General features: G+C 54.6%; 1 protein-coding gene across 1 annotated transcript; it reads right to left on the bottom strand.

Annotated features, from left to right (window-relative positions):
- Window positions 1–727: 727 nt before the first annotated feature.
- RGMA (repulsive guidance molecule BMP co-receptor a) lies at window positions 728–19,811 on the bottom strand. The gene is made up of 3 exons (XM_072870744.1): window positions 19,495–19,811; window positions 6,540–7,051; window positions 728–3,924 (listed from the first exon to the last, which is right to left on the bottom strand). The coding sequence occupies exons 1-3, from the start codon at window positions 19,574–19,576 to the stop codon at window positions 3,223–3,225; spliced, it is 1,296 nt and encodes a 431-aa protein (XP_072726845.1). The 5' UTR covers window positions 19,577–19,811; the 3' UTR covers window positions 728–3,222.
- Between the last annotated feature and the right edge of the window lie 2,230 nt (window positions 19,812–22,041).

Below are 22,041 nucleotides of genomic sequence, written 5' to 3'. Positions count from 1 at the left end.
ATATGACTTTGCAGATCTGGCTAAAGCCGAGCTCGTGTGAGCTGGTGCAAGTGGTGGCAGAGGGAGTGGGTTTGACTCTGAAAGCTGCCAGTTCTTCATGGCTCTGAAGGAGCGGGAGGTTGGGTCTCAAATCTCTGGTGCTGGGTGTCTTTGCACGGATTTGCCCAAATAACATGTGTTTTCAGTTGGTACCTGTGTCCCGCCCAGCCTCAGCATCTCCCTGGCCCCAGCTGCAGGAGCAAGGAGTCCTTCAGCTTTTCAAAAAGGAAAATGAACAAAAAAAAAAAGCAGTTCTGGTTTCCCTCATTAGAGGGCAGTAACAGACCCGACTGGGGCCAAGAGCGATGCCCCAGAAAGGGAAGATCATCGGGGCACGCATCCCAGCTGCTGGGGTGAGCAGGGGAAGGGCGACGGGACCCGCTTGGACTCCATTGCTGCCTGTCTCCTTTCCCAGCGAGGCTCAGCTCCAATAGTTTATTATCTCTATTTTCTCCCCCCACCTCCTTTTTATTTTTCTCATTTGGCTGTAGATAAATAAAACCCCAGAGTGAAATTCTCAGGAGAATTTAGGACACCTCTCAAAGGGTCCTTGGGTTACAGATGGAAGAAAGCTGCTTTAGTGGATGCAGAAATGGGGCAGCATTCGCATCTGGAGTGGCGAACAGCACCCTCCAACACACCAGGAACAAAAGGACACCCACTCATTTATTGTCAAAAAACCTCAAACTTTACTTGCATTTCTCTCAATAAATAATTTACAGTATATACACGCGGTGACACTCCCGTGGGTCTCAACGCAGGGAGGAGGTGGGGGGGGGCTTCTTGTAATGCCCCCCCCCTTTGCCTACGTTTTTTTTTGTTTGTTTGTTTCCAAGTATCGGGTCTTTCTTGGCCACACTTCACCTTTAACCAGAACTGGGTCAAACACAACCAAAATAAAGTGCTTCACTGTTTGCTTCTAAAATAGGGATACCCCAACCACCATGCGACAGCTGGCCACCACTGGAGTGCTCACCTGGACAGTGGGACTGAGCCACACCGAAATCAAATAGACTTTCCTTGGCTGGAAATTACCCCTAAACCACAGCGCATCGTGCCATAGGGTGATGGAAAGGGAGGTCTAAGGGATGTATTGACTTATTGGCATGCTGTGGCTTGGCCAGCTAAGACTGCTTTCAATAAGCACCGTGTCTTCAGAGGGACGCTTTGCACAGCTGCTGTTATCTATGGGGTAACACAGCAAGAAACAAATGTTTCCTCTTGCCCAGTGACAAATTTTGGGCTTTCAAAACTTGCGTTTTGAAGTTCTAGGGAAGACAAGACAAAAACTTGGTTCTTCCTGGAACAAAGGAAACAAAAAGTCCAAATCAGTCTGGCTGAACAATTAGTGCATTGGGAAACTAAACTGTCCTGTGCCGTGGTCCAGTGGTTGCTCTCCTCAGCGCCTCCAAACTGTGATATCTTCATTTCAAAATCTCCCTACACAGAGTCCCTGGGGCACCAGCAAACAAAGCAAGGAGCAAAGTAGTAAACACATCTTTTTGTTTCTTTTCTTTCCTTAAACATTTAAAAACCAATTACAACTCTTCCTCTGTACAGTCACACGAGATCAATGCCAGGGCTCTATATATTAAAGAGACAATATAAATTACATCCATTGACACAATTTTGCATTTCTCTGCTGCTTTACAAATGGAGCTCTAGAGCTGTTAGGACACAATGAATAGTCATGTTGAGTATTTACACCAGGCTGCCTCTTGGCACCAGTTCAGACTGCCAAAGTAGCCTGTTCCCACCTCTTTTGGTGCTAGCTTGTCTCATCATGCCCACAGACCTCCCTTGAGAGCAGGAGGTGCCCCCAAGAATGTGTTTTGGGGCTTGTTTCTGGGATCTTCCCCCTGAGGAAAGGAAGGGAAACCCATCAGGATGTCTCCAAGACACAGACCAAAGGTGGTCTTGCTGTTTGTTCGGTGAGCAATGAGGTGAACCACATGGAGAGGAGGAGATGGGCAGCACTACATGGTGGGGAGGGAGATTATTGATGGTTCCGAGGCAGGGAACAGACATTTGGAGGCAGCTGGGGGGTCCTCTGCTGCATCCCATCTCCTGGCTGGATTTCTAACATTGCCCCATTTCCGATTCAAGCCCAGAAGGGCTTAAGGTGCAACTGGTCTGCAGTGGGGTAGCAAGTCGCGGCCCCAGGACAAGGAGCGGAGCAGAGACCTAGCAGCAAACAAACAGAGCATGACGCTCCTGCTCCATCCCAGGGCCTGGCGGAGCCGCACACAGGCAACTGGGTGCAAGGCTGGAGGCAGGTGCAGATCGGGTCTCCCACTGAGCAGCTTCCCTGCTGCCAGTTTTAGGGGACCAGAGAGCAAATGGTGCGAGGAACTCATCCAACGCTGGGCAGAAGTAGCAGAAACTGCTTGAATACTGGCCAGGTTTCTCCCGTTGCCGTCAAGAGTCCTCGGTGGGTCCGGGCAGAGACAAGGGAGCCAGGAATAAAGCTACTGCGTGAGTCAGCCGAATGAACTGGCTAAAATAGGAGATGCCCTTTGAACCACAGCAAACGCAAGCTGAGGCTTGAGGAACGTGTCCTCCTTCCACCCAGAAGATAGCTGGCACCGGTGGCTGGGCAAGCGTGGGACCATTCCCCACCATGTTGGCCCCCTGCACCACTTTCTGCAATGATGGGGCTGCAGGCAGAGCGAGACATGCCCAAAAACTGGAGCACAGCCCCAGCGAGCAGAAAGCCCAGCCCCGTTGTGCTGGCCAGGCTTGGGCCCGTCTCGCTGCTCTGCACCCTCCTTGCAGGCTCAGCTCTCTGAAGACAAAGCCACGTTCATGCATGCCAATGTCACAGTCACCATGTGCATTTTTGGGACCTGGGGGAGTGCTACAAGGAGGTGGGGGCTCCTTGGCACCCACACTACTGGGAGGAGGAGGGGGAGGAGGAGGAGGAGGAGGTGGAGAAAGGGAGGTGAGGAAGGTCCAGATAAGGTACAGTCCAGCAAAAACTCCTGACTGGTCCCATTGGCAGCATGTTCCTCCCAGGCAAGAGCTGGGAAGATGGAGGACCTGGTGCCAAAGAGAGGGACTGAGGTTCGAGGAAAACCCATGCGGCTCTGATATCCAACCTCCCGTTGTCCAGCACTGCCATCTCATCTCTGGTTCCCTCCTGCTCCCCTTTCCCCGCTCTCCATGGTGCGAAGGAGCAAACCTCTATAACAAGCACAACCAACACTGACTCAAACACAGCAGTGCTACCCAGAGGGCAGGGGGGGTCCCCGAGGGAGCCGTGTTGCCCGGGGCCAGGTCCCGTGTCCTTTCATAGAGGTGCAGCTTGTCTTTGTTGGAGTGAAGCATCTTCACGTCCTCAAAGGCATAGTAAGCAGCCAGCATGAAGTTGACATCCCCCGTGGTGAGGAGGTCGAAGACGCAGGACTGAAAGTAGAGGTCCTCCACGGGCAGCTTTTCCCTGCACTTGGCCGTGGCTGTTTCGTACGTGAAGGCCTCGGGGGGTGCCGGCAGGCTGGGCCCCTTCCTACGAGCACGACCCTCTGTGGCCTGAGCCGAGCGGATGGTCTGGAAGTCAATCTGTTGGTTGAGCGGACAACCGCGGAGGCACAGGTAGAGGCCCTGACTGTCCCGGTCCTCCACAGCATTGACTACCTCCTCCGGCATGCGCACGGCAAAGGTGAGGTACCGGCCCACCTGCCTCACCACGATGGTGGTGCCAATGTACTTTGCCTGGATCTCGATGTGTTGGCCTGACACCTTCTCAGTGATCTTCAGGCTGTTGGCTCCGTGCTTGTCCCCACCGTTCTTGGAGCCATCAGCAAAGGCAGCGGGGAGCTCATCCATCTCTGCCTGGTACACTTTCTGGTCCACACACTCCTGGAAGCTCTTGAAGATGATGGTGAGCTGTGGGGGAGGAAAGAAAGGAACAGTCTTCAGGGTTACAACCAGCAATGACCACCTGAGAGCACACAGTCACCCCCAGAAGTGGCACTGGGAGGTGGAGGAGCTATCTGCTCAGCCCGGACAGGAGCATGGCCTTCACCTCATGGGCAGGTGCTTCATCCTAGAGAAGTTGCCCCAACTTTTAGGCACCAAGCATGGCCATCCTGCTTCCGCACAAGGATGAGGACACCGTGTACGGAGTCAAGACCCAGAGGCTGGACTTGAATGTACCACCTGGATCTGCGCTGTTATCTCCAGGTCCAACACAGGCGCTCCCTTGTAGCTGGAGCTGGTTGGAGTATCACTACTCACAGGCTTGTGGCAGCATGCCCATGCACGCAGCACTGTCTTGCCTCCAGGGCCTGGCAGATGGTAGAGGGGGATGAGCCCTGACTCTCCTAGAGGTGGTGGAGCTTCTCCTCTGGCTCCCATGGCATTTACATCCCAACGGCTGGACCTCTTCCTTTCCCTGGCCACTCCCAGACCAACAGGGTCTTCTCCTCTGGGCCCCAGAACATGTCGTGCTCCATCTCAACCATGCAGACACACGTGTTCAGCATGTTCAAGTGGGCAGGCCCTTCTAGGGGTCATATGGGCATAGACTGAGTCCAACACAGCTCCTCACCCTTGGCTGGGCTCAAACGTGGGTCCCTTGCTGGAGTAAGGACCTTACAGCACTTGCTCTTCCCTTGCTGACCTGGATTTGGGGGGAAGGCTTGATGAGGAGGAGGAAAAGTAGAGTTTGCATGGCAGGAAGAACAACTTGCTCTTCTTCCCATGCAAAGTCTACGCTTGCTCTTTCACCTCTTGCAAAAGTGGTCTTCCTCTTGTACCTCTTTCCATGAGGGAGGAGTAGTAAGGGGCCACTCCTCCCACACAGCCCCCATGAAGGGGCAGACTGAGACCTGGCCAGAGCGGGGCAGGGCTGGAGGAGAGATGGCTCCAGCAGCTACATGGCACATACGCTGGAGGGCTGAGTATGAAGGGATAAACTGAGGCTCCCCAAGGACTGGGCTGAGCACGGTGGTGGCTCCCAGCACCTCTGCTCCCAGTGGTGCTGGCGAGGAGCCCAGAGCTGTCCACAGCCCTGGCAATGTCCCTCTCTCCCACCTACTCCTCTGCCGAGTGCCCAGATGCTCCCAGCCCCATGGCAGCCCTGCTATCCCCTCCTCAACCATGTCACGAGGCAGCACCGTGCCCTGCGTTTCAGGCTGCACTACGCCTCACATGGACCTCCTGCTACCTCCTCTGAGTCCAGCCCTGCCTCTGGCTGGACAAAAAAGGGTAGACCAGAGAACATCATGCAAAAACACAAAGAGTCCCGTGGACCGAGAGGCTCCCATCCTTTCCAACAGCACATGGTCCTCTAGCAATGACCCAGTAATGCTTTCCACAGCTCATGCTGCAGAACTCATGCCTAATCCCTCCTCACCACAAGCCCGTGAGGCAGGTAACAGGTGAAAAGGCACAATTAAGATGGTGATCCTGGGATCCAGCCTCGAAATTGCAGGTCCCTGGGGTCCTTACGGACCACATTCCTCAAGCAAGACTTCCTTGCAAGCTTCAACAGGTTTTGATGTCTTTTTGTAGGTAAGGAGTTGAAAGCATCATTAAGTATCTTTAAGGAGGTTTATTAGGGACAGGTCAAAATCAAAAGGCCAGCTCAGGCTAAAAAGGTCACATCCAGAGCTGAAAAGCAGTCCCTGTCCTACATGTGCTTCTCTCCTCTCCCCACAGGCAGGGAGAAGCAGATCTCCCAGACACAGCGGGACAGGACATCTTCCAAAAGCAAGAAGATGCCTCCTGCTGAGCCTCCCTTTTTTTGGCACAAAAAGTGGCCTGTTAGCTTTAGAGCTTGTGCACCACGGAGCAACATGACAGTTCATCAGCTCCAGGTCTCTCCTGAAGCTAAGGCCATGTCACACAAGTCCTGCTGTATCATGGCAGCACATTTTCACTTGGGCTTTCCCAGTGTTTGCTCTATACCTTCAGGATATTTGTTTAGGCTGTCAAAGCACCACCAGAACAGACTGTGCCCCACAAAATGCCTTGCCTTGGCTGCAAACCAGACAGACAATTATGAGCCTGGGCAGAGGGGAAGGCAGTGCAAGGAGCTCAGCTCCCTCCAGGCTTTTCCCTGAAAGCTGGAGCCTCCCTGAAGAGCAGTCCCAGCTTTGCTTTGACCTTGGGTGTCCCTCAAAAGGTGCCACCATCATTCCTGGCTTGGCTGTTCACAGCAACCTGGAGTCCCCCAGGTGGGAGCCCTCTTAATTTGCCATCCTCGACTTTGGCCATGATTGCCCTCCGAGCTGCAGCATCTCGGCCTGCTAACCATGATGAGGCTGGACGTGCTCAGGAAGAAACCACAGGCCATTTAAGTGAAGGCGGGGACAGAGGAAGGATGGGCATCTGATATTTAGGGCCAAACGCTCCAATTCAGAGGAGCTCCCATCTGGTCTTACCCTCCCCAAGGAGATGTGCAAATGGTGGAGGAGAGACACAGTGGAAAGAAAGGCTGTTCAGAAGCACCTCTGCCCGTGCCCACCTCTGCTCATGGGGATGTGCCCGAGGCTCACCTTGCTGGTGGCGGTGGCCATGGAGCCAGGCAGCACCGGCGTGTTGGTGACCTGGACGTTCAGGTAGTTATTGTCTATGAGCGGCCAAGCCCCTTGCACCTTGCAGGTTTGGAAAGTGTCTGTGAAAGTCCTGAGGTGGGGGTCCCCGAAGAGCCCGCAGTGGGTATAGTTGGGGGCAGCCGAGTGTTTGTGAAAGCTCTTCTCATAGTGGCAGATTTCAGGGCTGTCGGAGCGCTCCTGGCTATCCCCGGGGGGCAATGTCCGGAGGCGGGGCTGGGACGTGGGGCCATCCTTGGAGCAGTTGTGTTGCACCATGAGATCGTCTATGCCATGCACGGCGGAGTGGTAGGCCAGGTCACCCCTGCAGGTGCGGGCAGTACGGCGGGTGCAGTGCGCGTAGGCGCGCAGCGCCGTGCAAAATTCAGGCGCCTCCTCCGTGCCCAGATGGTGGGAGCCCGACGTGGCCGCCCAGAACTCAGAGTTGCACTTGAGGATCTTGCATGGAGACGTCACTGCGGGAGGGGAGGAAAACACAAGGTGGTCAATGCTTGCATGCCTGCGTGTGGGACATCCAACTCTACCCCCACCAAGAGGTTGGTGTCCTCCTCCTGCAGCCCAAACTCATGACGTTGGCTCTACCGCGTGATGCGGCCTTGCTCACCAGACATGACCCCCTCACATGACCCAACCCTCATGCATCAAAGCCAAATAAACCAACAGGATCTGCCCCAATTTAAGCCAAGAAGGGAAAGAGCATCCAGTCTTTAGATGAATGCTCCTGGAGGGGAAAACCAGGGTGGGGAAGAATGGGACATATTCATTAGCGGGGATAAGGCAGGATCATTAATGTGGGGGCAGATGCAATGGGATTTTAGTGTCTTTTTACGGTTTGACATTCAAAGGTCTGTGCTGCACGAAATACTGTGCGTTGTGTCCAGACTGAGCTCCACCAGGGCAAAAAGCTGTCTGCCTTCCCTTTCCTCCTTCACGGGCACGGGGAACCCAGCCCCGGCATGACCGCTGTGCCCCAGACACATGCCAACCTGGAGAGGTTAGAGCAGGATCTGTGCCGTGACTAACCCTGCACAGCAGAGCCAGCGGCCACCGCACCATCCTCAGGGCTGCAGCAGTGCCAGGAGCAGCGCTTGCCTGTGTCCCCATGTCCCCGGAAAGAAGCAGGAGCCAAAAAAGCTCTTTCTTTCCTGTCGTGCGCCTCTGCCCAGCCCCAGGAGCCCATTCCCCGCCACGGCTCGCTGAGAGAGAACAAGAGGTGGAGGAGAAAAACCGGCGCGGCAGGGTGCGGGGATGCCAGCCGAGCCCCCGCCTCCCCTTCGCACCCGCCTTGCATCGCCCATGCGGAGGCGAAGCCAAAGGCAGCAGGGCCTTCGCCGGGCTCAGCTGGAGCCCCGGTGCTTGCTGGCAAGGTGGAGGAAGACAAAGAAAATTCAGATCCTGTTCCCCCCGCTCCCAACGTCTGCTCCCTGGGGCAGCGTGGCTTCCCTGGAGCAGACTTGAAAGCAGCTGTGCAAAAAGCACATGGCCACCAGTGAGCATCACACAGACACTGCTCTGCCTGTGCCAATTTGGAGCCATGCTGGGTGAACCCAGGCTCACGCCACTTAAAATTAATGGTGTTTTCCTTCCTCTCCTCTTAATCGACCCCCTTGGCGGGCTGGGAGACAGGATGGGCTCAGGCACAAAAGGCAGCAGAAGGACGAGAAGAAAAGCCCCACCACTTCCAGATGCTTTCGTGGTGCCTCTCGCAGGCATACACATATATTCCTGTCTCGGGGTTTGTTTAGAAGGAGGCTGGCAAGGCATCTGTGCCAAAACCATTTCAGATTTGTTTAAAAAGAAAGTTACAAAACCCAGTATTGTTTCAGGGAAAACAGTATGTTTTAGTTTTAAACACTGCAGTGCTGGAAACCTAAACATAGTTGGTGCTGGAAAATCAGAAAGGGAGACCAAGGCTATAAAACACGAAGCAGTCCAGCTTTAAGAAACAAGCCTGTCTCCTCTCCCTTTCCAAGAGTGAAGTGCAAATAGGAAATGGTGACAGGTTCCTCACAGTTTTAAAATTCATGTTTAATAAACTCACATGCTCGCAACAGCACCAAGAACCCAGGAGCTGTTTCATCTTGGCAGCATCCCATTTAAACCTGCAAGAAGCACTGTGGAAAGCCTTTAACTCATCATTGACCAGAGGTGACTTGATAACAAGCTTTTGACCTGGGACATGGGCTCACATTTCTGCTGAGCCTTCTGCCTTTATGGGTCCAATTTAAAAACATTTATTATTTCATGTCCCTTTTGTTTCTCGGCATTTCTCTTAGATGAGAAACATGATGCAAATGATGTCTTATTACCAGCATGCAGAAAAGCCCAGCTCCCCAGTGCTGCCTGCCTTGGCTCTGGAGGCTATACATTCAAACACAGCTGTTGCAGTATGGTATAGCTAGCACAGTGCCTAAACTCAGAGGGAGAAATAAGGGATGGTATTGAATGCAGGCGATCACACACGGCAGCACAGTCGGAGTGACAGGAGCAAGTGAGTTTGCTGGCACGGGGCGTGCAAGCAGGGGTGCTTTGTGGCGAGACGCTCGCGGTGCGGGTGTGGGTTTTTCAGGGTGAAAACCAAGGAAAATGCATCTCACTCCCTCTGATGAGAGACTGCGAGCATAGCTTTGCAGATCCCCCAGGACCTTCCCAGTGGAAGGCAGGAATCAAAAAACCATGCAGGAGTGTGCCCAGTGCCACCATTGCCCGTTATCCCAAACAGTTGTGGCATCAGGCAATTAAAATCATTGCTCTCCTAGTAGTTATGCTAATGTACAGCTTGAGGATGCCTCGAGGTTGCACGCGGCCGAACACGCCGTCGCTGCAGACGGATTTGCCAGCACAGCCCCCGGAGAAGCTGGAGGCCACGTCCCTGGACACGCAGGACCCACACACCCCACTTCACCTGACAGCTCGGTAAGGCAACAGGATACGCCGTGCAAAGCATCCCATCCAGCGAGCAGCTTGCAGAGACCAGGTTGCTCCAGCCCTTCAGCCACTGTGTAGAGGTTTTTTTTTTTTTTTTAGCAGGAATAAAGCCATAGCCTGCTGCTCTTTAAGGGCATGCTTCATTCACTTGGATCAGGAGATGCAGGCGTGAACTGTGGCAGCCTACAGACGGAGCGGGCTGCTGCAAAACAGCCCCCTGACACGCGGTGCTAAACGCATCCCCGTGCCGAGCATCCCTCGCCACCGCACCACCCCAGGGTCACGCAAGACTTTATAAGGTACTGAGTTAAAAAAAACCCCAAAACCAACAAAACCAAGGGCAGGGAAGCCCATCTCCTTCCTCCCTGGGCCTGAAGGGGGAGCGTTCTTCTTTAAGATGTTATCGCTCCGGTTTTGGCACCCGTCCCCTTTTCGCTGTTTCACTCAGGGCCCCATATAAGGCCAGATTTCCAAAGCCAGGTGCCGCAGTGGCAGAGGCGGTGTGCGAGTGGGGCCGCGCACCCTCCCCGGCGGCTCACGCCTGGGCTTTCCCATAGACGCTTCTCCAACCACACCGGTGGCCGCTGGGTTCGGCAAACGCCTGGTGCTGCTGGGGAGGAACCATGGCCGATAAAGGCCGCGGAGAACAGGCACGACCCTCTCCCCCTCCCGACAAGCACGCCTTGCCTTGTCCCCTCTGGCAGCAGCTTTGGCACAGCGGTGCAGGCTCATTTGTACCCAGGCCAAGAAACGATGTTTATTCAATTTCGCATAATCTATTTTCCATTGACTCACAATGGATCTGTTTTTCAACCACAGATGACTTAGCACAGAAACAAACTCCTCTCAAGCAGGAGCCCAGCAAGGCTCTCCTGGGATCTGTGAGACACCCCTGGGTCTGGGTGATGCCACCACCCTTGTCCATCGCAAAGGGTCCTTTATCCCGGGGACGGGTGACTTCAACCCCTGGTAGCCCAGCCACCTCCCAACCTCCCCATCATCTTCTCCTTTCAAGAGCTTTGCGCCACTCAAACCAGGGACAAAATTTCCTTCGGTATCTTGAAACCAATGGTTTTGGAGCATTTAAAGCCAGAAGAAATCATTCAATCACCTGGACTAAGACAGCCCCCCTGTGCACAGCCCGCTGCCCCGTGTTTGTTCAGGTATACCTCCCATGAGGACTTCTGTGGTCTGCGCAGTCTGAAAAGCCACCCCTTTCCTCAGCGGGCCGTTTCAGGAGTTTATCACCTTTACAAAACGTGGGTCTTGGTTCTAAGTGGATTTTATCTGACTTCATTGTAAGGACATAAAAAGAACCAGCGATTTTCTCCAAAGCAGTAAAAGGTCCGTTAGTAACCAGTATGTTTCCCACAAAGATATTTACACACTGCAATCAAGTCACTTGTCAATCCTCTAGATAAGCTAAACGGTTTGCACTTTTAAGTTCTCACTGGAAGGTGTTTGCCCAGCCCCACCATCAGACCTCCCTCCAGCAGGCTTGTTTCCTGCAAAACCTACCACCCCGACGAGCCATACCGATGCGGGACACGCGCTCGCCGCTCTCCTGAGGCCGCCCTTTTCGCCGGGGCATTGCACGCAGCGGCACCAAGATGTGCCGTTTGGCCGTGACCTCTTCCAGAGCTCCCGGTTGGCAAAGCACCGGTCCTCCATCCCGCAAGCATCCCGTGGTCCACCTGCCCTGGCGAGCTCCCACGTGCTCGGGAGCCTGGGGTATTGCACGACGCAGGTCCCACTGCTCTGCCCTCGTCATTGGTACGTTATATTACACGCTGTTAAATTAAATGTTCAAACATCTTACAGGCACGCATCTAACTTTTAACAGCCTTTTAATTACTGGTGCCCCTATTTTCCCTTCAGCTGGTGTCAGGTTACCTGGATTTCATTTACCTAAATCATGCTTTTTCAGAAAACTAGCACAAAATCAACAATTCATCTGTTCTCCTGTAATTTCTCTAGCAAAGAAAATTACTGGAAATTAATTTCAGTAAGCAAAAGCCAATTATTTTAAGACTCTTGGGTGCATGTTAACCAGACCTGTTAATTTTAAAGCGTTCACTGCTAAGAGATGTTGTTTAATATCCTCTTGGTTACTAACGGGCTGGAAACTATTTCATCACCCACATGTGATGCAAATACATCATCCCGCGTCTTTCCAAATATATGGATTGAAGTGTAGATGTGCAAGCCTCACACATGCAGTAAAAGGCTTTTTCGGAGAACACAGTAAAACGTAATTACCTTTGGCCTCAGATCTGAGCACCTAGACTTAGGCTCCTAAACACATATTTATTTAAGTAATCTAAATAAACATATTTATGCTGACACCTCAATAGGAAAGGCACGATTCTCGGAGGTGCTAAATACCAGCAACATCTACCAGCTTCAAGGAGATGTGGGCTGCTCGGCTCCGGGGCGGACAGCAGTCACCACCAGCACCAAAATGACCACAAGAGTTAAAAAAAATCACATTGCTCCTCAAAAACCTGGCTGACGGGATCCCTTCCAGCAAGATTCTGGGAGTCCAAAGCAAAAGCAGAGGGGATGACCAACATCAGCCCTTTGCATCCAGCCCCTCGCACTGTCCCTGGCCCAGCGGGGAAGTCTACACGAGCCACCCCACATGCCAACCACGCTGGACCCACGTCTTGGTGCCCGCAAGGGCTGCAAGGCTGACGTGCATCAGCCGGTGCCTTGTCATGCCAAGGAGAGAAATGAGCCCATCGGTGCGATCCGTAGCCCTGATGGATGGGGTGTCCTGGGCAGGGGCAGCTCTCCTGCGGCCCCAAAGGGCACCGTGGGGCGAGGAAGACCCAAGGGCCACATGACCCAAGCTTCATGAAAGGATTTGTGCGCGATGGCAGTGCTGGGCTCTTCCAGCGACCTCCTTTGAACTGTTAATCAAGCACAATCTTGCAGAATAATAGCCTGGTTATTATTGCCTTGTTTGCATAACAAAGAGGCCCAATAAAACTGATTTGACTGTGCTCAGAGGGGGTGTGAAAGATCAGCCCTGAGAAAAGAGCTGCAGGAATGCAGCAAACTGCTCCAAAGCCTCAACCCAGGAAGAAAGACAATGCAATTTGCCATTAAGAAAAGCCCAATAGACCAATAAATTACCCATGTGCAAAGGGATTAGATCAGGTTTCAGTTGCACTGAAGTGGGGGGAGGAGGACCAGGAGGAGGGAACCGAAGGAGAAAAATAAACCTGACTCTCTTAAAGCGCTGGAGCTCATATTTTGCAAGGGCGTGCATGGGGAGGTCGGCTTGGAGGGGCCACCTTCCAGGCTGGGGCCTGGGTTTTGTGCCCTCTTCCACTGGCAAAAGCAACAGATGCATTACATCCAGGCAAAGGACATGCTGATAGAGTGACCGTAAGATGTATCTGAGAGCACACCTCAATCCATGCCACTTTTTTTAACCCAGTCCTTGTCTTGTTCAAGAGGATGCTGGGGAAAGGCTTTCTCCAGTTTCTTCCAAGTCAAAAGAGGGACACAGAAGGAGGTTTCTCGTTTCAACATGTGTCAATCACTAAAGCATCTGGAGGACCTGCCACGGCCAACTCCCTTTTGTCCTCAGTGCCGAGTTCATGGCCCCCCATCTCTCCTCTCCTGGCGTCGCGGAGACACAGGGCAAGCACGGGCAGGAAAAAAGCAGAGTCAGTGTCTTCACCGGCTACGGCACGAACCGTTGGATGCTGCCGAAGGAGCCCTTGATCATTCCTGTCACTTAGTCAGCTCTTTTGGCTCAGAGAGTCAGCTTACCGCTGACCCAGCATGCTCAGTGGGGGTGAATGTGTCTCTCCCCAGCCCCCCCGGCCAGCATTGCTCCTCCACGCTCCCCTCGACATCCCCATGCACGGAGAAGGGCGAGCAAACACCATCGGAGAGGACATCAACCATGCAGCTCGTAGCCAGGGCCGTGAGCGGCTGACGATGCTGCTTTGAGAATTACCGGCAAATCCTGGGAGGCACGATGGGCTGAAAGGAGGAACCAGTGTTTACAGCCAAAGCAGCAACAGAGTCACAGACTTTGCTCTTAAAACTTCATCCTGGGATTCAGGCGTCAGCATTGCCTTTGCCGCAACCGTTGAGCTTTCACCAGCTCGGAGGAAGCAGAGCTGGTGGATGGTTCGGAGGATGCGGGTTTTGCTCCATGGATGCATACCGTGAGCTGGTGGATGGAGGACGAGGAGGGAGGGAAGCGATCTCCTCTGATTCTCCGTCTGCAGAAGGGTGCTAACGAAGCTGGCTCCCCGCCATGGCGTGCCGTGGGCTGGAAAGCAGTGCTGGAGCTGCACACCTGGGCTTTCCCAGCTGGGGAGCACCCAGCCGCTTTCACCAACAGTTCTCAAGAGCTGGTAAGTCCCCTTGAGGGGAGTGGTCCATTTTACAGATGAGGACGCTGAGGATGTGAAGGGTTTCACCCAAGATGAGCCCGGTGGGAAGAGAGGTGGATTCACTCTCTCATCCCCTGCATGAAGCATCACCCTCATCTTCCTCCCCCGGCCAACACCACCCATGTCCCCATCCCTCTGAAGCAGCGGTACCTGGACAAGGCCACCTCCGCCAGCCACCCCCATCACTGAGTGTTTCAGGTTTCCATCAGACATCACTCTCTCCATGCCGAAGCTGTTTTCCCAGGGTGCCTTTGAAGGCACGGCTGCCACCCACCAGCGCCCGGGGGCCCCCCAGGTGTGGCAGTGGGTCCCTCGCCCTCCTCCCCCTCGCCCAGGCCGCGGCAGGGCTGGCAGGGAAACGCTTTCTGCTCACAGGTGTGGATTCCCTCTAGGAATAATCATCCCCGCCGTGCTCTTGTGAAATTTCAACCCTTCAAACGCAGAGGTAAATGAGACACGAAACGAGGAGATGGAGAAAAGCCCGGAGCACATAAATCTGGATGAGGCAAATTTATACAATTAAACGCCTGCCAAAAAATTGCGGCATCTCAATCGGAGGCGTTGGTTTGCGCGCAGGGCGTGGGGTGGTAGCTGCCCGGCTGGCAGGCTGCAGCCCCACGAGCCCACTGAAAACCCATGCGGGCACCCGACTGATGCTGGAGCCGCACCTGGGGATACACGGGGATCTAGTGGATCCCTCCTGTGGGCTGGGCTCCCACCCAGCACCAGACTCGCTCCCCATCGCTCACACCCCATGGAATCCACAATATCTATTCCTCCTTCACAGCCACAGACCTTCAGAGGTTTATTTATTTTTAAATGCACCTGATTGCTGTCCCCCTGGGCTCAGGTTTTAATTTTAAGAGAAAAAATAACTTTCTAAGTGGAACCCAGCCCCCCCAGTCCCACTGCTCGGCACTCTCTCATCCCCAGCACAGTGATGCTCTCACAAAGAGCAAAGCCCAGAGCCAGGATCCATCCCTAAACCATCCTGCCACATGTCCTCATCATCTCAGACAGGGCCGGCTGGAGCGTGTCATAAGGCAAAAAAAAAAGGTAACTTGTCCGAAAACCAAAATGCCGTAGATCATTACTGGGGCTTTGGGGACCAAAGTCAACAGCTGTCCAGGAAGGAGAGGAAACTGAGGGAGGAGAAAATAATTTGGGCTCAAGTGAAGCTTGCTCTCTGCCTGACCCATAAAACCCCCCTATACGCAGGGACAGCTCTGCTTGCTGGGAATTAAACGGCCAAACTCCCCTGGATGCTCATGCAGCGGAAAGCGGACTCGACACCCTTCTGGTGCTCCACCCTGAAGGACTTACTGTTCTCACATCTGCAGGGACGCCAGCCTCCGGCTGCCCCGCACACCACGGCTGGGCTGTTAGACAGAGCGGCTCAGTCTGCGCCTACGAGGGCTGCGTGTGTGTAGGAGCCAGCTTGTTCTCCGCAGTAAGAGCCCGATGACTTCATCAAGGGGATGGCATCTGGTTTTGCAGTTGGCCATAATTCAATTCTCCCCCTTGCTGCAGGAATTTCAGCTGGTGAAGCAGTGATTTACTCAGCCGGGCTGCACTTGAGTGCAGAGCAATCTTGAGGCTACAATCGAACGCCCTGTTATTTTGAGAGCTCACGGACAAGGGAATAAATATCCTCTTCTTTTCATCCCAGTAGTTGCCAAGTGCAGGGTACAAAGCTTTTTAAAGGCATTTAGGGGCTCTCGTCTTACAAGTGCGCTCCGAGTGCCGTGCCCGGCCAGGCAGGGCCCTGCCTGCACAGCTTGCTCCTCATCTGCAGCATCAAGACAGGATTTGCCAGGACAGCCAGAAAAAGGCCAGGGCACCCCCTCACCTGCCCCACCATGGCTGCATCTCCGAGCATCCCCCATCCTCCCCAAAAACCCTTCCCCATCACCCCAGCACGCATCAGTCCTGGCTTGCAGCAGCCCTGAGTTCACCCTGGCCCCCTTCAAACCACCTGGGACCCTGATGGTCTTTTGGTCCTGGGTTCCCACACTCCCTCTTATTCCAAGTTTGGTGTCTGCTCCAATGGGAAAAGCAAATCAAACCAAATCAAACCCATCCAGCTGGGTCAAACGCCCCCCATCTTTAACCTTCTTTGCTGTCCCACTAACGCTCACCCCTTGGGAGCCGCAGGACTCGGCTGGGGGGTCCCCCGAAGGACTGATGGACTGAGGAGGGGCTCGCTCGGGCGGTGCACCGCCCTGCCAGAGCCTACAGTTGCCTTATGGGATGTGCCTATCAGGGAGCCAAAAGAGAGACCGCAAAACTCATTGTCACTGGGGCCCGATCCAGCGCCGCAGCCCGGCTTTCCGGGGACAGCAGGGTGGTGCAGAGACCGAGCAGAGCCCCCGCGTTAGGAAGTTTTTACGGCTGCCCAGCCCCGTGAGCACTTTCATGTGCACATCTGACTCGGCGCAGCTGTTTGGGCCACAAAGAAGGAAACCTCAGCTGCTGCCATGCTGCCATTATAAACCCAAAGTCACTCTTAATATCCCCCCACCCGCCCCCCGTTCCCAGTAACCAAGGGCCATGAATTTCAGGATTTTCTGTGGAAAAAAGCAACATATCCACCCCATCTGCAGTAAAAACAAGGTGCTTCCTTCCAGCCCCACAATGAGCTTTGCTGGCAATTGCAGAGAACTCCCTGTTCCAAGTACGAGACCGGCTCCGAGCGAGCAACAAAACAGGGAAGCCAAAATATTTCCAGGTTTACGTTTGAATCCCTCCCTTCTTCTCTGCCCTGACAGCATCCCGCACAGGCATGCTCCTCCCTTGCCGCCACCTTCCCCAGTCCCTGGCCCGGCTCCCCGTTCGTGGCATTGGGGAGGTGTTGTTTTAAGGGCCTCTAAGCCCCCCTTCTCAATTTCGGCTTAATGCTGCAATCACGTCCCTCCCTTCCACTGAGACAAAAGCCATTTATCAACTGATCCGATACACCTCCAGTAGGGACGGATCCTTATCTGGAATCAACCAAATTGCCCAGATGGACCAAGGGCAGAAAATCCCAATTTTTTTTTCTTTTTGGAAGCAGGCGTGTATTACAGCTGAAACGACAAACATGGAAAGCCAAAGCAAACCAGAGTATGAGGGGGGAGAGCAAAGCCTGACATCTGGGGCAAAACACACAGGGCCAGATTTTGAAAGTACAAAAGGGTACAAAAGGATTTGCGAGAAAACTCGGCACAGCCGGTACTGGGAGGCACAGGCGGGGGTCAGCTCAGCACCCCGGGAAATCAGGGTCCCAGCCGGGAGGGGAGAGCACCCACGAGCATCTGACGCTGGGACTTGGCACAAGCCCTGGGCAGGACTTCTGCCAGGGAAACTGTCAGCAGTGGCCTGCTCTGCCCAAACCTCCTTCTCCTGCTGACCCACGCAGGGGGGACCCATGCCAGTGCCCCCAGCCCAAGGGTGCTTGACGGTGGGGGCTGCCCAAGAGGCGGCAGGGTGAAGCCACTGGCGTGAGAGCAGCATGAGCGGGAATCCAGCCCAGGGTGTGAGCGTGGTGGTGGTGGGGGGGTTAAGCAAATAAATAACAGGGCAGGACTTGGCGGGGCACTGATCTGACATGCCAAGTGCCCGCCTGGGCAGCCTCCAGCGGCCCCGCTCACCCGGGGCTCTCAGGAGGGGTGCAAAGCTTCCTCAGGCCTGGGAACCTGCTGGGAACCCACAAATTCCCAGGAAGCACAGGGGACAAGAGGCAAAGGATATGCCAGGGAATAAATCCCCCCCCCTTTTTCCTACCTTCCCACCCCAAAAGCTTTCGACGAAAGCCCCCGGCGTGCTCCCAGCCCTGCGCACGGGGAGCACCGTCTCCGCCTGCGCCCCGCTCCTGCGGGCTCTGGATCGCCTCGTTCTGCCAGTTCTTTGCACCTTATTTGACTGCTGAAGGGAGAATCAAACAAAGCAGCCAGCCAGATCTCCTATCAAGTTCTTTCTTGCACCGTAAATCTCACAGCCTCAACGCTTTGCAACTCAAACTCTCCGAAAAGGGCGTTAAGCAACACATATGGGAGCAGCTCCACAGTTTCCAGAAAAAACAAGGGGGTTCGGCTTCCAGCCTGCTGGGAAGTCCCCTGGGAGAAGTGGGGTGCAGAGGGACACCTCAGTGCTCAGGGCAGCGCCGAAAAGGCTCGCTTTCCTGCAAGAGGGCTAAGAGGGCAAAGGGGGGAGGAAGGGCGTAAAGCAGTTATTTATTTATTTACTACATGTGTGTGCAAGACTGCTTCACCTACGGTTATGCAAAAGAAAGGCAGAGGCGATTTAAAAATTAATAAATTAAAAAAAAAAGGGGGAAAGTTTTACTAAATTAAAAAGGTAAACGGGGAGATTTAAGCGTTAGGGCTTTTCTTTCTCCCTCCTGCTTTCTCTCCTTCCCCCCCACCGCCTTGCAAATGAAAAAAAAAAAAGGAGGTAAAGAAACTGGAGAGTTTTGGAAGGAACAAATCCGCCTCTGTGGACTGGGTTTCCCCTCCCCCAACAAAAACAAGCACTCGGGGCTTGAAGGAATTTGCAGGCAGAGATCTGCCAAAAACATTGTGAAAAACTATGGGGGATTCATTGGAAACAGATGGCGTTTTCAGCTGTAATTCTGAAATTCTCTCCTTTTCTGACACAATACAAACAAACTGGGGATGGGGAGGGGGGGAGGCAGAGACCAGCAATAGGTGCGAGCGGCCGGGGGTGCGCGGGAAGGGCCGGCGGGCCAGGGCTCGGCCGGGGGAGCCGATGCTGGCGGGACCATTTGGTTGCCATCCCGCCCTCCGACAGCCCAACAGCTCCCGGCCCGGCCGGGGCAAGTCTTGCAACGAAATAATGGTGCTGAGCCCAAAGCACCCCAGCCCGAGGCCGGGAAGGGGGGCGGCGGGGAGAAGGGGGAGCCCGCTCCGCGCCGCCCGCGCATCCTCCGCCGCCCGCCGCGCTGCCCGGCCCAGGTGAGCCCCGGGGCCGCGCTCCCCGCGCCGTGGGGCCGTGCGACCCCCCCACGGCCACCCGAGCTTCCCGAAATCACAAAGCAACGCCCCTCCTTACCCCCTCCGCGACCTCCCTCTGGCTCTTCCCTTCCCGGGGGGCTCGGAGCGGGGACCCCCCGCCCCCCGCACTCGAGGGCAGAAATCCGGCACCTGGGGTGTTAATGTGTGGGTCGCCCCCCCCCTCCTTTCAAGGCACAGAGCACACCCGGGAACCGGAGAACAACGTAACCTGCCTGACGCTGTCAGAAACAAGCCCCGGCTGCCTTCGCCCGGGATCGCTTTGATTTCGCCCATCTCCTTCCTTGTGGGATGAGGCAGCGGGGAGACAAAGAAGATGAGGTCAAGGAAAAACACCCACCGCAACTGCCTGGGGAAAAGGGAATGGGGGGGACACCCCCCCCCCCAAAACTGAGCCCCACTTGCTTATTTTAAACATGTGGCAAACTGCTGCAAAGAGAGGGAGAGAGAAAGAGGCCCAGAGACGGGGAACTGAGGCGGCTATCCAAGGGCTGCGAGAAATACAGGAAAAAAATTCTTCAAAATGAAGAGGCTGTTCCTTACCTGAAGGGAAGATGCAGAGAAAGACAGGGAGGATTTGGAAAAGTCCCAGGGCTGTGGATCCTGCCCCTCTCCCCATACCCATCCATCCAGCTCGAGCTTTAACCACTATCCTCTCCCTGGAAGAAGAGTTTAAAAAGAAAAAAAAAAAAAAAAAGGAGAAGGGAAGAGAGGAAGAGAAGAACAAAAGGGAAAAATAAATCAATCGAAAGGAAGAACTGAAAACCAAAATAAAATCAAAAGCCCCACATGGCTCCGCGGAGCGAGGGAGGGACGGGCGGCCCCAGCTCCGGGCTCCTGTGGCCTCCGCACTGAAAGATTACACAGACTTTTTCTCCTTCTCCTCCTCCTCTCCTTCCCCTCCCATTACAAAACAGCCCAGACCATCAATCATCCCGGCTGCCTTCCAATGCCTGCATCCTCTCCCCGCGCCTCCTCCACTCCGGAGCGCGGCCGCCCGCCTCCCCGGCCATGCTGCTCCGGCGGCGTGGAAGGGGCGGGGGAACGGGCGCCGTGCGCCGCAGCCATGGAGGGCGAGGGCAGGAAGGAGCCGGGGAGACCCGCGCGAGGGGGTTGTTGCTGTGGGTCGAGCCACCAAACCCTCCCGTGGCCTGTGGGGACGGGGGTCGCGGGTCCCAGGCAGGCTGGGCTGCGGGAAGGGCGCGGGAGGTTGCGGCCCGTCTCCCCGCCGGCGTGCATGGCAGCTCGGTTGCAATCGGGGAGAGGGGCGTCCTCCCACCCCAGCGGGGTCTCGACGGCCAGCGCGCCCTCCCTGCCTCTTTCCCGTGGGCCTAACGAGCGCTTTCGATTTCCCCCCAAATTAAGGCATTTGGGGTAAAGGGGCCGTTGTACAGCAGAGGGGGGGAAACTGAGGCAGGGAGACGCGAGGCTGCTCGTGCGATGCTGCGGCCCCCGGCCCGCTGGGGCATGGCCCCCCAGCGCAAGGAGCTCCTCCGCGCTGCCCCAGCCCTGGCTGCGCAGGAGGTGTGAGCGTTTCACAACCTTGCCAGGTCGTTCACTGGCACTGGCAGCGGTGAAGTAAGCTCAGATGACTCAGAAACGGCAAGTCTCATAGATCCTTATCGTTAGACCAACAGTCCTCGGAGAGGGGGATGACTGTTGGGGGTCCCTGAATCCAGCTGCCAGCCCGCTGAGGACTGATGGAGAGGACTAACGTGTACCTATGCTCTCTCAGGACCTCCACCACAGCCTAGTCTGCACCACCAGCCTGCATATCGACCTGGATGTTCAGCTTTCGCTGGGGGAAAGTCTCACCAGTTGTGTTGGTACAGTTGTCCTGGAGGTCTCACTTTGTAAGCACCCTGTAGAGAGCCTTTGGGCAGCCCCCGGGCAGACGGCAGTCCTGGGAGCACCCTCCCTGCTCATGGACCATGCAGAGGGAGCAGCAGCTCGAAGCACACAGGCATTTGCCTGCTGGGCTTCAAAATCCTGCTCTTTTCCACCTCCTGCGATGCCACAGCATGAGGTTGGATCTGTTGGATCTGAGGTTGGAGCAGGTTGGATCTGCAGCCCCACCATCCCAGCGGTCTGCTCCACCCAGGAAAGGGCTAGGCCAGGAGGGAGGCAACCCCTTAACAGCCCACTTGGATCTATTTAAAATTTCTCTTGAAGGGTGTTTTAGCCACAGTGACCTAAGACAACTTCACTTCTGAATGAGAGTGCCCACGGGTGTAATATGCTTTAATGAATATGCTTTAATGTATATTCTTTAACTTCTCTGTTTTAGATCATTAGCCCTCCTGTGATTGAGTGCCCCCTTGCCATCCTAATGTTTCATCTCCTTTCTCTTGGGGACCTTATACGAAGAATAAAAGGATGCTGGTTGTTTTACACAACCCTTCTCCCAAGTCTGTAAATGCCCTTTAACAACAGGTCTTTCGTCCTGCAGCTTGGTATAGGCCTGGGATGCTCCTTGACTTTGCTTCTAGTTGTCCTTGGAAACGCCCTTCTCTTCTGCCTCACAAACACCCTTAAGGATGCTTTTTGGAGCAATGGTAACTTAAAGTCTCCAGTAAGAGTTTGTCATTTCCTCCCTGTCATGGATATGAATCTGTGATTCAGCTGCAGCAAATATCCCACGGAAGGTGAGGTGAGGAAGAGGAGATGGGAGTAAATATCCAAGAAGCAAAGATATCTATTAATACCTATCTAGTTCTCCTTGGGGGCTTGAGCCCCCTTGCCTCCAGATGAAGGAGGAGCTTCACTGGGGCTTTGTCCACGCTGCAACTGGAATTAAAATGCTGAAGCTTTTCCATCTGGGACCCAGATGGGATCCAAAAATCCTGGGGCCTTGCCTGCTTGACTGGAGATCTGTCTTGGTCCTGATCCTCCTACAGCTGCACTCAGATGATGTCCACTAAAGTCAGAAGGAGCTCTGCGTGCAGAAGAGCTGCCAGACCGGGCTGAGCTGGGCAGGAGATGAAAGCTGGCAGGCTGGATCCAGACCTGTAGCAAAGGCAGTGTGGGAGGAACGCCTACTCGAAGCACCTCTTTGTGGGGGATGTCAAACAGGGGCAAATATGTCCAAAC

Source organism: Ciconia boyciana, chromosome 8, assembly GCF_034638445.1.
Source record: "Ciconia boyciana chromosome 8, ASM3463844v1, whole genome shotgun sequence".
NCBI classification, from domain to species: domain Eukaryota; kingdom Metazoa; phylum Chordata; class Aves; order Ciconiiformes; family Ciconiidae; genus Ciconia; species Ciconia boyciana.
This window is presented reverse-complemented; position numbering and strand designations above follow the sequence as displayed.

What these genes read in the sequence shown, in the direction of transcription:
- RGMA (XM_072870744.1), bottom strand. Translation starts at nt 19,576, where the DNA reads ATGGGTATGGGGAGAGGGGCAGGATCCACAGCCCTGGGACTTTTCCAA. An exon ending in TCTCTGCATCTTCCCTTCAG is followed by an intron (nt 7,052 to 19,494) that starts GTAAGGAACAGC and finishes CCCCTCCCGCAG; the next exon opens with TGACGTCTCCATGCAAGATC. An exon ending in TGGCCACCGCCACCAGCAAG is followed by an intron (nt 3,925 to 6,539) that starts GTGAGCCTCGGG and finishes CCTCCCCCACAG; the next exon opens with CTCACCATCATCTTCAAGAG.